The 15,482-nt window shown below is 42.0% G+C and overlaps 2 protein-coding genes across 16 annotated transcripts in view; one reads left to right on the top strand and one right to left on the bottom strand.

Moving 5' to 3' along the window:
- The window catches only part of RBMS3 (RNA binding motif single stranded interacting protein 3), a 629,715-nt gene that overhangs the window by 505,217 nt on the left and 109,016 nt on the right, over positions 1-15,482 (top strand). For 10 of the 14 annotated variants that reach the window (XM_032459382.1, XM_032459376.1, XM_032459377.1 and 7 more), the window contains 2 exons: positions 11,994-12,090; positions 14,347-14,397. In XM_032459382.1, the coding sequence (XP_032315273.1) occupies positions 11,994-12,090; positions 14,347-14,397 (148 nt within the window). The remainder of the gene's footprint in view (positions 1-11,993; positions 12,091-14,346; positions 14,398-15,482) is intronic. The other 4 variants (XM_032459381.1, XM_032459384.1, XM_032459388.1 and 1 more) reach the window with 1 other exon arrangement.
- The window catches only part of LOC116657289, a 319,209-nt gene continuing 303,827 nt past the window's right edge, over positions 101-15,482 (bottom strand). The window contains exon 6 of one of the 2 annotated variants that reach the window (XM_032459393.1): positions 101-371. In XM_032459393.1, coding sequence (XP_032315284.1) covers positions 315-371 — 57 coding nt within the window. In that variant the 3' untranslated portion in view covers positions 101-314. Of the gene's footprint in view, positions 372-15,150; positions 15,283-15,482 lie in introns of those variants that run through there. The other variant, XM_032459395.1, reaches the window with a different exon arrangement.

The following is a 15,482-nucleotide window of genomic DNA, read 5'->3' as shown; positions in this document are numbered from 1 at the left end:
ATTTTCTGTTCTGCAACTTTTTATCCCTATATGAATGCAAATGTGTTACACCCTTAAAGGTCAGAGCCTTGAGAATGGGCTGTCCTGCATATTTCAGGCTCTAGACGACATTCTTTTGCAAAAGGTGCAGAACCATCGTGACTGAGCCCAGGCAACAGAGCACAGGGTTAGAGCTAAAGGAACAGATCCAATATGGAGTCAGCTTTGTTCTGCCTCTTACAGGATGTGAAGGGGGATACAGACAGACTAGGCTGGGAGGAGCGTCTGCATGTCCCTAGGATGCTAATACGTCTAGACTTCAGCTTTCAGTCCTTTTAGCGTGTGCGCAGGTTCATTCCAACATTAATGATGCGTCCGCTCTTGCTCTCTGGCTGTCAGGGAAGGTAACAGACAGACTCAGGTTAGTAGTACTTGGTGATTATATTTTCATTCTTCGTTTTAATAAGCATCTGGCAATGTGCAGCCTCTTACTTAGCACAAGTCACAAAAGCCTAAAATTCCCTCTCTGAAGAATAAGACTTAAACGACATCACCTAGGCTTTCTAAAAGTTTGTAATCTGAATATCTTTGGTTCAAACTTTCTTCTTACTTCCCAATTTCTTTGCTTTGCTTCGGCTGTCCTGCGATTGGTCAGTCAACCAAAGAAGAAGGGTGATTTTTATTTTCACAGTCTTTTCTCTTGGACTTCCCCCTGGCTTTCAGTTTTCTGACTCTTAGTCTCATTAGAAGAATCAATCAGAATGAAGTCCTCATTTAAAATCAACGTCCAGGATGGAAGGAGTTAAACTCCATTTTCTCTTTGGTCAGCCGCATCTAATGAAAGTCTGTGGGATGTTGAAAGTGTTTAAATCCCTCTTCTTCTTATAGTTATTCATGCAGAGGGTCATTTATTCAGTCATTCAGTGAACATCGAGTCAGTCTGCCAAGCTCGGTAATAAGCTCTATAGGTTTAAAAAAAACCAAGCTATGTGACGAGGGCTTTGCCCTCAAGAAACTCATGGTCTGCCCTTCCATGAAAGAGTAAACAGGGGTGGTCATCTAGGGTAAGAGTCTAGTCCGTTGTCCCTTGTTGATTAAAACTTCTCTAGGAGTGAGATGTAAGGATATCCTTTCATTTATTCAATAAGGACACTTTTATTTCCAGCAAAGCACCTTGAACTTGGGGGAGGGCAGAGGAAGTTAAGGCATGAAGAATTAAGTCGTCTAGAATTGTGCTGTGTCATTGGAAACATAAAATAGTCAACTCAAAAGGCACAAAATAAGGCATTATAGGCTGAGTGACAGTGACAGAAAATAGGTGTTACAGTGGAAAGGAGTTACATTCATTGAACACGTACTCGGCACCAAACATTTTATATTTGTAATTTAATGGTCCATGGGTTCAGAGTCTGATACATGTAAAATACACGTAATTGCAAGGAGAAATTGATATCCATACTAGAAATAGAAATAACAGTTGAATAGATACCTATGTGTCCCTAACTACTTTCAACAAATGTTAGTATTTGCTTACATATATATGAATGGATGTATATATGAATGTATCTACCTGTCTGTACTATATATTTATATGTCTATTCATTATAAAGATCTTCAAGTCCAAGGCTGTCTGTCAAAGACTGGGGATGCCGCAGTGACCTAGGCCTGGACGAGACTGAGGGATGGTTTGCTTTTGTTTGTCATCTTTCCGATGCACAACTTAAAATCTGAATTTTTCCAAAAGACGTAATTTTCCAGATTTTCATCCTGATTCGTTAACAGACCCAAAGAGAAAACAGTTGGGTTTCAGCTTCTAATCTGAGCAGCCAAAAGTGAACTTTGGGTGATGTCATGTTAGAGGCAGTGAGGACTGCCTGGTACACAGTGACCACTTCCCCCCTCACTGCCTCCGTAGCATATAGCAGTTGACTGTGAGTATATCCATCCACCTTCAACCACTGTCTCTGTGATACGTCTTTATCTGGACCTTATATTAACAGGTGGACAATATCCTTGGAAGTATTTGAGCAGTTGCAAAAGTGGTTCAGCCTCTTCCGTGATCCCACTTAGATATTTACAACAATGACTGTTTCCCTCGGGAAACAGATTGTAGTGAAGATGCTAAGGATAACCGTCTTCTTGATTCTGTCTACTCTCATCTGATAAAGAACTTCATGCTATCCATCAGTCCCTGTCTTCAGTACTTTGTCCACTGAATATTCTTTCCACCTTGTAGAAATACTCATTTCTTCCACCTATCAAGAGGGTAGAAGAGAAACAGTCCTTTCTGCCATCCAGGTCACTTCTGGTGACCACACGATTTTAGCTTTCTCTTCCCTGGTAAATAACTTCCGTTTTCTAAACACCCTGTCTTCCCATATTGTGGCGAATGAAGCCTACCAAAGTATGAATTCCGGTCTCAGACTTACTGGAATTGCCTTTGCCGGTGTCCCCAGTGATCTCCGTATTTGTCAGTTGTAACTGATACATTCTTAGTCCTTATTTGAAATCTTGTCTCCCGTAACTTGTTGTTGGTCCCACGTACACCTTTTTGAAAAGTTCTTATCTCGTAGACTTCACAGCTCCATCCCTGGCTGGTCCTCCTCGCTCTCAAAGCGCACTGCACACTTGGTCTCTGCGGATTCATCCTCTTCTGTTCACGCTTACTGATCTTTCTCAGAGTTTAGTCTTTCCTCACTGTGTCTTCTCTCTGGTTGATCTCATCCGCTCCTCTTGCTTTTAGGAACTGAAGACTCCCAAGTCGGTATGTCAAGTTCATAACTAGATAAAGGGAATCCCTGTGTGTCTAACTGCTGGTCAGGTGTCACTCCTGGATATCTTTGTCCCAAACTGAGGTCGTTATCTTCATCAATTCTTCATCATACAAGCCAAATTAAGTGGAAAACAATACTAAATTACTTTTTTCTTTTTTAAAAATTCATTCTCAAGCCATTTAGGCCATGAGCTCGAGTTCTCTGGGCTGTCTGTCCTACAGCATTCTTAATGATAAAATCGGTCATTAAGACTTACTCCATTTAGCTTTTTTATGTCTTTTAAAAATTTTTACATATACATACATATATTTTTTTCAGATTCTTTTCCATTCGATGTTATTACAAGAAATTGCTGTCCTCAGTGTCAATTTGACACTGTTGTTGCAAGATACTTCACCGGGCCATGATGCATTTGACAGTCTTTTTTTCACATAGCTATTAACACATTCATTTCCCTGATGGAATGTTAACTCTGAAGGCAGCTTCCCTGACTTACCCATCTTTACAGATTGTTTAACCTGGTACTGTGAAGACCAAACCAGAAATAGAAAATGTGAGGAATTCAGCCCCCTTCCTGGCATCAGTGTTCTCTGTGCCCATGTAATTCCTTAATCCGATTCTCCTTCAGTACAGCCTCCAGTTTCACCCAAAGCAGCCAAACTGAAACGTGAGTTTAAGTCTTGTGTTAAGAATAGAATTTTGGAAGCCTTAGGCTACCCATGGTGTGTTTGGTGCCAAGAAGATAGAAATTTCTATGCATGTTAAAACGTCAAAATAACCACAAATGTTTTCTCAACGGACTGTTCTTTGAGTTAACGTCAACATGTGTCTCTCAGCGGTGTGGAAACTGATTTAGAAAATTTACTCAGCATATTAAGAAATCTAACATGAAGGTCCAGAGTAAAGTACAGTACTCCCTAATCACATTGCTGCAGTCCATCCAGTAGGCAGCCCTAAGGCAGAGAGCAGTCATCTCTCAGAGAGACAAGTACTCATCGCTGTGGGGAAGAAACTGGTCCCATTTGACATGAAACAAACACATCCGGAGACAGAGTTCCAACTCCCTCCAGGCCAGTTAATATTGTTAAACGTTGCTTAATGCTGGCTCCGTTTAATAAGCTTTTTTCTTTTTTTACTTTTGAATATTTATCTACCGTATCTTTAAAATCATTTTGGTGACACAAATTTGAAAAAAACAAAACAAACAAAACAAAACCTTTCTATCCTATAGGGAACAATGTGTTACCCAAAAAAAGTTCCCATGCCTGACGCCCCGTGAGGCCAAGCAAAGCAAAACATCAGAGTCTGGTACAGAGAAAGGTTTACTGCAGGGCCGAGCACGGAGGACAGACAGGCTGCTTGCACTTGAAAAACCTGAATTCTAGATTATTCCTCCGTCATTCCTTCTTTCTCTCCGTCCCCTGATTAGCAACTCTTTGAATTGTCCTTTGGGACTCAGGGAAGGTCAAAGAGGCTGAATGAAGCCTCATTCTTACAAATGAGAACTGGGGGACATGGAAAGGATTCGTAGACCCCAAAGGGTCCTGCTCAGTTTCAAATGGTCATGCAGGCAAATTCAGTATGAGACATGGTGCAGATAACGTCGTCCCTAGAAGCACGCAGTGCTGGGAGATTTACGTAGGTATTAATTTTTGTATGTATGAAATATACAAATACAAATATAAAGTATTTCTGAAAGAATACGTAAGAAACGGTGAGAGTCTTCCTCTGGAGAGAGCCAACAGAGTCCGGAGAAGTAGGGGTGAGAGAAACTCATTTTTCCCTGTTCACATGTTACTATTCTTTGCATAAAGGAAAAGCAAGAAAATTGATGCCACAGGACCACAGAGGAGAGGCAGGTACTTTCTAATGAGGGTTTTGAAGGCTTCTTGATGGTTTTAGAGATGTGCAAAGCTAAGAAGCGCGTAGTTAAGAACACGCGTTAGGATCCTGTAGCATCCTGAGACTGCACTCGGCCATCGGGCTTTCTGAGAATCAAACGCAGATTCGTGGCTCGGGGAGCTGGTAGCGCCATTGTGTCGACACTTATCTGTTCTGAATTCCCTCACCTCAACGGTAATACAGCAACGGAACTAAGCACTCCCAAATTTAACTTGACCTTTAGTAAACGAAGAACGAACATTTGTCAACGGGGCACCGTGGTGTCTCTGTGCCATTTGGCATCTGGGCGGTGGAAACTGTCAGTTCTGTCATCTGCTCAAATCTACCCAAATTGTCAATTAAAAAAAAAAAATTAGTTCAGTGTCACTTTGATGTAAGGCTTTGAGGGTTACAGTGAAGAAGGTCCTGGGTCGCAATGGACAAGTAAGACTCTTGGCACTTTTTCCTGTTGGCTAACTTAGGAGAATAAAAGTGTCCATTTTTCCTTCAGAGCGATCTGGCATAACTCTATAATTTGTTATTACAATTGCCCTATTGCTTTTGTCACAGTCCCATATGAAATTCCATCACTTTCAAATATGAGGCTGGGAGGGTAGAAAGAATTCCGCCCCATATTCAAAATGTCATCTTTCCTGTGCCCTTTTCACTAAGGGCTGCAGGGTAAAAAGCCTTTTGGATTGGTTTATTTGAATAAAATGCATTCTTGGGAGAGACGTGAAAAAAAGAATTTGCTCTAGCATTGGCTTGCCAGCTGTTTTATATGGGCATTTGATATTAAGCGATACAGAAACCTTATCTTATTACACTGGGAAAGGAATCCAGTGTGAAGGAGATGTTGGTATTACTATAAAAATGACCAGTAACTTATTAATCTTGTGCTATGGTGTTGCCCTGAGGATAGTATTCCTCGTTCTGACGCTAACAGAGTTGCCTGTGGACATAAAAGACAAGCCAGTGCTGTTTATTTCCGGGTGCAAATAGGATTGTGTATAGTTTCCTACAGTTAAAAAAAGAAAAAAATCTACCCTGGGGTTATTGACGTATTCATGTAATTCTTAATGTCAGTGAAACAAGATTTCACCATATTAGTATTGACTGCTAAATTCCCTGAAGATGACTTTTCTGCAGGCAAAATAATGTCCTATTTGTGAGCTAGACTTCTATTTTTTTTTTTTTTTTTTTTTTTTTGGATTTCTGGAGCCCACTTGCCTTTAATGCCAGAAAACCAAATAACCCTCTGCATTCCTGAAAGACAGTACTTTTTTCAGAGGCCAGCTTAGAGTTCTACAGATAATCCAGCTTAGCTAGGCCTCGTAGCTCCTTTGGCACTGGGAGTTTTGTTCACATGAAGCCTCTCCGGGGATGGCCAGTTCCCGTCCCCAAGCAAGAACGCTCACCCTTGACACTGCACTAGCGACTTCTGGGACCAGACAAGTTTTAGGCTGGGAGCTGTCCCGAACTTAACAGCATCCCAGACTTCTGCCAACTAGATACCAGGAGCGGCCCCCTGACCCAGTTGAGACAACCAAAAATATCTCCAGATCCTGCCAAAGGTCCCTTTTTGTTTAGAACGAAGGATAAACGGAACATTTGTCATACACGTGTGAATTCGCTATGTGAATTTTACCATAGAAATCTCTCTTAGGGGAGTAAACTCTTCCCAGAAAAATGGTCTGTTAAAGAAATTCATTTCTGGTGGGAGGGTGTAGCTCAGTGGTAGAGCGCGTGCTTAGCATGCACGAGTCCTGGGTTCAATCCCCGGTCTCTCCTCCAAATAGAAATTAACAGATAAACCTAATTACTTCCCCCTCAAAAAAAAAAAAAAAAAAAAGAAAGAAAAAGAAAAGGGCAAAACAAAACAAAAACAGAATTCATTTCCAGTTTCCGTAATAGCATTTGCAAGGCGTAATGCATGTATTTCCAGTATAGAAAACATACAGTCACGCGTCTAGAAATACCTGAGCTTTGTTATTACGGCCAGAAAGTGCTGTCAGTTTTCCCCTTCCGGGTCCCCAGGAACACGGCATCTATGCTTAAAGTATTTATTCGGATGTTTTCTTTCTTTCTCTCTTCCTTTCTTTGAATGTCATGGCCATCTGAAAGTGGTTTTAAACCGTAAGGGGTGCACGACAGGGACTGAGAAGAAAAAGGGAAAAGACTGGGAGATTCACTGTGCACCTCCTTTGGAGTCCAGCTCTGTGCGTTTTCTTTAGATATGGTGTCGCTAAGCCTCGGAGGCAGTGACAGCTTCCCTTGTCCCGTGATTTAAGCAAAGGTTTCCTGTAAATGCATCCGAGTTCCATCTGGACTTGGGGAGAGCTTCTTTCAAGAATTCCAGAATGAGGGAATCCAGTCCGTGTGCTGGGTCGGATCCTTCTGGTGCATTTTCTGTTCAGAATGACTCTCTGACTTGAGTGGCAGTATTGGGACTGGCTGGGAACTATGAAATACCATTCTTGTTTGATGGATAGGATTAGAGCAGACAGAACAAAAACGCATGAAATTCTCCCCCAAGGGCTCCGTTTGTTAGTATCAGTTTACTTGGCTGGTTTCTTAATGTTTCTGCTCTCTGTTTTTCCCATAAAATTTCCTGTAAACTCTGCCTGTCAAGCCAGCCCTCACTGCTTTCATTTTTAATATGCCAGTTGGTGCATTCTGCAAAATAAACCAGCCACTCTAAAATCTGATGCATGATTCGCGCTGTTGGCACAAGAGGCTGGAACTGGGTTTTTAAGAGCAGTCAATCCGCTGCATGGGGAACGCACAGAGCTGGCTGTTGGTGGAGTGGTCACGAGTGCCCGGTATGTCGTTATGAACCTCCAATAAATCTCTCTGATCACTGTCTCAGATCTGTCAAAGATAAGACCTCAAGGGTTTGTTTGTTTGTTGATGCAAAGGATAGTTTTTGCAGAAAAGTCTGCTACCAATATCTTTGCGTGCTGCAAACACAGGCATTAGTGATGCTTTTGCCTTTGCAGATGTGTGATGTCAGCCTATTTCCTCTGGGTTCTCCGCCATCAGCTTCCTACCTGAACAGAAGGCATTGTCCGTGCCCCCACGAGTTAGACACGGGCACTGTTTTTATTTCCATAAGTTGCTGTATTTACTCATTCATTCATTCAACCTCCAGGGATTAAGTGCAGGCGAACCTCAGAGAGCATGGCTTCAGTTCCAGCCCGCTGCAACAAAGTGACTCTCTCAATGAGTCACACGGTTTTTTAAATTTCCCAGTGCATATAAAAGTTATCTTTACACTAGGCTGCCATCTATTAAGCATGCACAGCCTTATGTCTAAAAAACAAAACAAAACAAAACAAAACAAAAAAAAAACCAATGTACATACCTCAATTAAAAATATTTTATTGCTCAAAAATGCTAACCATCAGTGGACCACACAGGATTGCCAGGAAGCTTCAATTTGTAAAAAGCGTAGTATCTGTGAAGTGCAATAAAGCAAAGCACTGTACTTACTACGTCCCAGGCTCTGTTCTGGGCAGCAAAGTCAAGGTGTCCTCAACTCTCTTGAAGCTGACATTCGAGAGGGGGAAGTAATCAATACAGTAGTCAGTGTGACTGCTGTAACAAAAAAACCACTGATTGGGTGGCTTTAAATATATCACGGTTCTAGAGGCTAGAAGTTCAACATCAAAGTCTGGCTGATTTGGTTTTGGGTGAGGACTGTCTTCCTGGCTTTTAGATGGCTGATTGCTGACTGTGTCCTCACATGGCCTTTCCTCCGTGTGAGCAGGTGGCCAGAGAGAGAGAGAGAATAGGTCCTCTGGTGTCTCTTCTTATAAGGATACTAATCCTATGAGAGCGGGGCCCCACCCTGATGAGCTCATTCAACCTCACCTTCTTCCTTAGAACCTCCATCTCCAAAAACAGCCACCCTGGGAGTTAGGGCTTCCATATATGAATTTCAGAAGGACACAGACATTCAGTCCATAACATATGTAAAGACATTTTAAAGAAATGACTGCTTCAGATCGGGATAAGAGGAATGAAATTAATAAATCAGAGGAAAGAAGCAGAGAACAGTTGGGGGTAGAGGAGGTGGTTGCTACTTGAGCTGCAGATCTCTCAAAAGAAGGGGAAATTTCAGTGAGACTAATTTTGAGAGAGAGGTCATGTTGGGGAGATTTGGAGACATAAGCATTTCTAGGTAGAAAGGATTGTATGTTTAGTGGCCTGAGAAGAGAGTGAGAAAGGCAGGCTCATTTGACAGAAGAAGGTCAGTGTGGTTGGATCCCAGTTGGCTTGGGCAAGAGGTCAGGCATAGCCTGACTGAGCTAGCCGATCCTGGGAATTCAGAATTTGTTCTCATTACAGTGGAAAGCCATCAGTGGGCTTTAGGCTGGTGAATGTACGGATGAGATGCAATTTAAGTGGCTGAATAGAGAAACTCAAAGGAATGTTTTAGTCATACCCATCTTTGGTACACAGAGTAAATATTCAGTACATTAAATTTTTTTTCCTTTTCCAGTTTTATTATGTAGAATTATTACAGTCCGATTGCACATACACATTATATTGCATGTAAATACATATCTACAGTACACTGCACATTTTTTTAGTTTACACATAAGTACTAATTATTGTTTCTAAGAACAGATTAGATCTTTAGCTTTTTAAACTTACATAGTTATCAGAGGAATAAAGCCAACTACAAGATAAGAATCAACAGTACACTTTTTAAAAAAGTAATTGTTTTTTGGCAAGGGGAGGTAATTAGGTTTATTTATTTTTAGAGGAGGTACGGGGGATTGAACCCACAACCTTGTGCATATTAAGCATGCGCTCTACCACTGAGCTATACCCTCCTGACTCAGTACATTTTTTAAAGTGGAAAGATGATGTTTTCTTGCATAGTAACTGACTTTTTGTTAAAAGCCAGATTTATTAAGCATGATTTACACAGAGTACTACTCATTCTTAAGCAGGTACAATTCTGTGAGGGCTGACAAATACACAGTTGCAGAATCACCCAGCAGTCAAGGTGCAGAACAGTTAACATCACTGCCCAGAATCCCTCATATGACTTTGTAGCCACCCCCTTACCCCGACCTCAGCCTTTGGCATCCACTGATTTATTTTCTGCCTTTATAGATTTACGTTTGCCAAAGTGTCGTAGAAAATGGAATTCTGCAATGTGGAGTCTCCGGAGTCTGATTTCTGTCATGTAGCATCATTCACTTCACAGTCATCATGTTACATGTATCAGCAGTTCCTCCCTTTTTAATGGTTGAGTAGTGTCTGGATGAACCAGAGTTCACCAGTCTAGTTGAAGGATACTTGGCTTGCTTCCGGTTTGGGGTGGGTATCAAAAAGTTGCCATAAATATTTGCATTAAGGTTTTTGTGTGAACTTCACTTCTCATTTATCTTTGGTTAGTATCTACCAGGGGGATGGGTGGGCTAAATATATGTGTGTTTAACTTGATAAGAAACTGCCAAACTGTTTTCTAAAACGTTTGTACCGTTCTGAGTTCCCACCAGCAGTGAACGAGAGTTCCAATTCCACTGAACCCTTGGTGGCATTGTCTTTTCCCCCCAATGAATTCGGTCGTCCTCATAGGTATATAGTTAAGGTCCTTTTTTTAAACCTATACAACTACAAACTTAGGGATGTCGTAGGTATAGGTATGGACAGCAAGGAAGTTGCAGTGTGTAATGGAGTCATTTTTTTAAGCTACACTTTTTTTAAAGCAAAAGAGTATGACCTTCTATTCCTTATTGAGAGCTAGGTAAAGTAAATTTAAGACTACAGTTCCCTAATCCTTGCTTGAAGACTTTTATAGAATCGAAGCTTAAAGAATTGACTCTGAACCTTGGCAACCCTGAAATCCAGCCCCTCCTATGTTCGATGGGAGTCTGTGGGGTGCTTCTTTAGAAGGGAAACCCATGAGATTCTCTATTGAAAATATCAGTGACCCCTGAGAGATAACGAAGCTTTTGTCCCCAAGGCTCCAACCTCAGTTATACTGTTATAAAATAAATAAAATAAAATAAAATAAAATATTAAAATAGAATAAAATCAAACAAAATAATAAAAATAGAATAAAATAATAAAATAGAGTAAAATAAAATAAAATAGAATAAACTAGTAAAATAAAATAAAATAGAGTAAAATAAAATAAAATAATAAAATAGAATAAAATAATGAAATAAAATAAAACAAAATATAAATAGAATAAAATAACATAATAAAATAGAATAAAAATAAAATAAAACAAAATAAAATAAAATAGAATAGAATAAACGTAGCAGCTGGCTTTTGCTAAGACCAAGGCAGAGTGAAATAATGACTCCGTTATCCCTGCTACCCATTTTCCCAGTCTACTCTGACATCAGGGAAATGGTCCTTCACAGGCAGCCTGGTATCGTCTGCACGTTCTGTGCCTGGCTGCTCTAGGCTTCCCCTTACCGGCAAGACATGGAGGAAATGTGACTTCAGATCTGCCCAGGAGGTAACGCGCAGACCCCAGGGTATAGTGTAAGTAGAGACAGCGAGTCGCTGTCTTCAGTACCCTGTAACAGATCTGTCACAGCTATCCTTTGATGACCTCCAGAAGGATCATTCCCCCTCTGACTTGGGAAGCCCTGATCTTGCCCAACATCACTGAACATAATTGTTCAGTGCAGGGCCCCGGAGGGCCAGACAATTCCGTGCTTTTCACAGAGTCTACAGAGTACACACCCTAGGTCTCGCATCTCCACCAATGCCTTAACCCAGAAAATACTGCCATCCCCACCTGGACACAAATTGTCCACTTCCTTCTCTTCTCAGGGAGAAAGTATTAAGTTCTTTCTTTCTTTCTTTTTCAAGCTGAGTGGTTTCTGAGGGTGGGGGCTCACGCCTAGCACAAAGTATCTAGAAATTTCCAGGAGCCAATCCTCTTTGTTGGATGAACAGATGGATGCAATTTGTGTATGTGTGACACCGGCCACCTTCATACAGCACGATGCTGCCATTCTGCCTTTCTTTCAAAGAGCGTTAGAATGGCATTGCCTTAAAAAACAATCAGACAAACAAAACAAAGAACAAAAGAACAATGCCCATGGTTTTTCTTCCCCCGTTGGTTAAACGTATTATTACACTCACCTGGCATAAGTGGCTTTGGTGCAGCCGCCCTTTAAGGTGGCTCCAAGTTGTCATTTTGCTCAGAGCGATTCATCCCCTGGTGGAATCAAAGAATGGATGCTCCTGTTCACAGCTGGTGGGAAACAGGAGGGTGGAACTCCGTCCTGCCCAGACGTGCGTGGTGGCACTGGGTTCCAGACAGGCAGGCAGCGGCTTCGTGAATCTATGAATCTTCTGTTTTGTTTTTTCTGTTTGCAGATTTTATTCTTCACCGTACAGTATCGCAACCAACCGCATGATCCCACAGACATCTGTCACGCCATTCATTGCCGCTTCCCCTGTCTCCACATACCAGGTATGTCCAGTTTACCTGCATCTCACGACAGCTCTGTCTTGCCAGTAATAGGCTCTATCAAGGCACAGGGGACACAGAATTTTTTTTAAGTCATTTTTTTCTTTAGTGTCATCGTAATGGAATCATACTCAAAACTATCAGTGTGGCCCACACTCTCCAGGGCTTGTCTGCCTGTTTCACTGAATTGTAAAAATCCACCGTGCTTTGCATCCTTCTCGCTGAGTTTCCATGGTGACGCCACTTTCCAGCCAACATCCGCCCAGATTTCTTAACACCGAGACGTCATTTTGTTTGTTGTCTGTGACTTGGGGTTAAGAGTTTCCCTCGTGGGGTCTTTTCTGCAAGCCCATTTCTGGCCCTCCCTGCAGGATACGTTACCACTGTCATCTCATTTTGTCACATTGTCCCGTGTCTCCATGAAGAGCTACATGGATAAGATGGTAATCACGTGGTCCAAGAACTAGGGAAGATTCTCAAAGGGGCGCCAGTCCTTCCTCCTTCCTGCTCTTGCTTCATTCTCGGTTCCAAAGAGGCCAAAAGAGACCTCAGGGCTTCCACATGTGGAAACACGAGGAAGTCTGAGACTCAGTGTGTGTCCTCAGCCACTTAATTCTAAGTGCACAGGTGGATTGAAATTAGCCCTACTTCCCCCCGAACAGTGTTCCTTATCTTATTCCTTTGAGTTATCAAGCATATGATAGTTCTCCCTGCTTCTCTTTATCTCCTAGAGCTCTTCAAACAATTCTTCTAATTATACTTAGAACAATAACAACAAGAAACGCTTATAAATGCTACATATCGAGGGTGCCTAGGTCATTTTTTAAACCTTTGCAGAGAGCGAGCGAGAGAGAGTGTGAGTGTGGGCACGCATGCGTTTCTCGGTATTGTGTACCTGCTGGCGGGGAGGCTTTACCACGGGGAGAACCATAACGTGGGTACCAATTCAGGGAGGCTTCCCCTTAATCAGTCACTACATATGTCATCTCGGGATGTCCCAACTGTCCTGAGCATCTCCCTTAAGACCATACACATTTTTGCCTTTAACTGGTCTCCCCTAGGAAGCAGATCATTTTCATTCTTTTTCTGCACTTAGATTCTTGACTCCTGTTGCGGGGGTGGTGAGTGGGATAGACTTGTGTGCATTGCATCAGAGGGTCTCAGAGCAGCTGACATCTTGACTGCCTTTCCTTGGGACCCAGGAGGCTTAAAGGCAGGTGCAATTCAGCTTTTGTCCTGCCTGGTTGTCATGTATGCTTTTGTTTTTTTGCCCCCATTTTTTCCCTAATCTTGGCCTCTGCTGCAGCCAAGACCACCCATTGAGCTCCACTGTAGAGCACTCTGGCGACATGAATCAAATGGAAAAAAAAAAAAAAAATCTCTCCAGAAAAGTGATTTCACTTGGGAGAGCCCAGAAATGGAATTTAACGCCAGCTCTCTTTTATCAAAAAAAAAAAAAAAAAGAAAGAAAGAAAGAAAGAATTAAAGCAATTTCCTATGTTTTTGATTCCTGCTTTTCACTGCCTTTTTTTTTTTTTTTAATCTAAAGTTCACTGGCATTTCATTGGTATGAGTACATTGAAAAGAGAATCTTCAGGGTACTTTATGTCACAGTCAGCTCTCAGAAGCTGACTTTGTCATTTGCCTGATGAGGGACATTGCAGAACAGTTGGCTGGCTCATAGACTCCGTTTAGTTTGCCATACTATAATTACCATGGGAGGGGAAAAAAAATCACAAATTTGCTTAACTTGGGCTTAACCCAAAGCATTCCCCCAAGTTTCTGGCTGATCTCCTTAATTCTTTCCCCGACTTTTACCACTTGGATTTATTTCCAAGATGGGATCGCTTGAGAATTTGGAGTTAGAACCAATGACAGAAAAAGAGGGAGTCTTGGCAGTCATGCTAAGTAATGCCTCCTTCATTATTCGTCTGCGGATTCCTGGGGCTTGACCCCTAAAAATAGGAGGTCCCTGAAGCCTCAAACATCAACCTCAAAATAAGTCCCAAGACCCCGCCTGGCCCGTGCGGGCACGAGAGCCCGCTCTAGTGAAGTACGATTTGCTTTACATTTTGCCATGTTTCAGGGACCAAATGAATCAGGTCCGAGAATTTCCTTTCGAGCCTTAGTTTTGAGCGCCAAGTTAGCTGTCAGTCAGATGGACTCCACTTTCTTAGGACCTAGTGTGACTCCGCTGAACGCAAGAACCAAGTTCTCTCTGTGATTGCTTTGTGCTAATAAATGCTGTTTGATGCATAGGTCCAGAGTACTTCATGGATGCCTCATCCGCCATACGTTATGCAACCAACAGTAAGTGTTCTCAGTCACCTGAGGCTCAATGTTTCTATTATCCAAGTGTGAGCGATTGTAATGCGTAGAGGCTTTGGGGTGAAGCTTTCGTGCCATTCCATCCGTCTTTCAGGCAGCCTTGTTTTCCAGATAATAAAGCTGTTCCTGAAATTTTACAAAAGTATGTACAGTAGATGGACAGAGAGAGAGAGGACAAATTCTATTGGAGGAAATAGCCATCAACCTGTCAAGTTGATGTCTACCATGTCAAGTTGACGACTACCATTTGTTATGCACAGGGCATCTCTACTTCACGCGAGAACTGCGAACTCTGGGCAGTTAAATCCATGATGGAGGAAAGCCTTTCTGTTGTCTTCCTCCTCCCATCATGCCTTGTTTTCTTTGGATGCAGTTTGGTGTGCTTTGGGAACGATTTTGGGTATCATGGCCAAGTGCTGACTCAAAGCAAGAGTTGAAATAAGAAGGTATTTGTTTACTAACAGGTGGAGATACATACAGGTAGATCACAAGGTTGGTCGATTACGTTTATGGAAACTAACTAGAACCATTCTTTTCTTCTTTAGTGGAAAATTCCTTCCAAAAATATTCAAGCTCTTTTTTCGAGTAGCGGGCGTTCCCATTTGCTGGCGCAACAGAGCATCAGTCCCAAGGGGAAAATGTTACATATTCCGTTAGGGTCTAGGCTTGGTGGCTAAAGGTCCTGTTGATCCTGGTCCAGGTCTTGGAGGCTTCCGGCTTTATAGAAGCATGACACAGAGAGATTTCAGCAGCTCATGAGAGTGTCAGGTGGGGAGATACCCCCGGCTGAAAGCTGTGTGACAGGGTCGCTGGTGCATGCTCAAATCTGTGCCTTTGTTTCTTTTTCTGACACTGTCCTTAACAAGGCTTTTGGGAGGATTGAGAGAGAGAGAGAATGTGAAAGCAATTTTTAACGTATGACGTGCTATATACCGTGTTATAATGACTAAGCCTTATTATTGAATTTATATTAGTCGTACAAAGCAGCAGTGCTACATTTGAACCCTTTTAAAAGCTAAATATCAATAAGAGAGCACATATTAAACGTCAGGGAGATAAATACACGG

Source organism: Camelus ferus, chromosome 17, assembly GCF_009834535.1.
Source record: "Camelus ferus isolate YT-003-E chromosome 17, BCGSAC_Cfer_1.0, whole genome shotgun sequence".
Classification (NCBI taxonomy): Eukaryota; Metazoa; Chordata; class Mammalia; order Artiodactyla; family Camelidae; genus Camelus; species Camelus ferus.
Note: the sequence above shows the minus strand (reverse complement) of the source record. Positions and strands in the feature narration are given on the sequence as shown.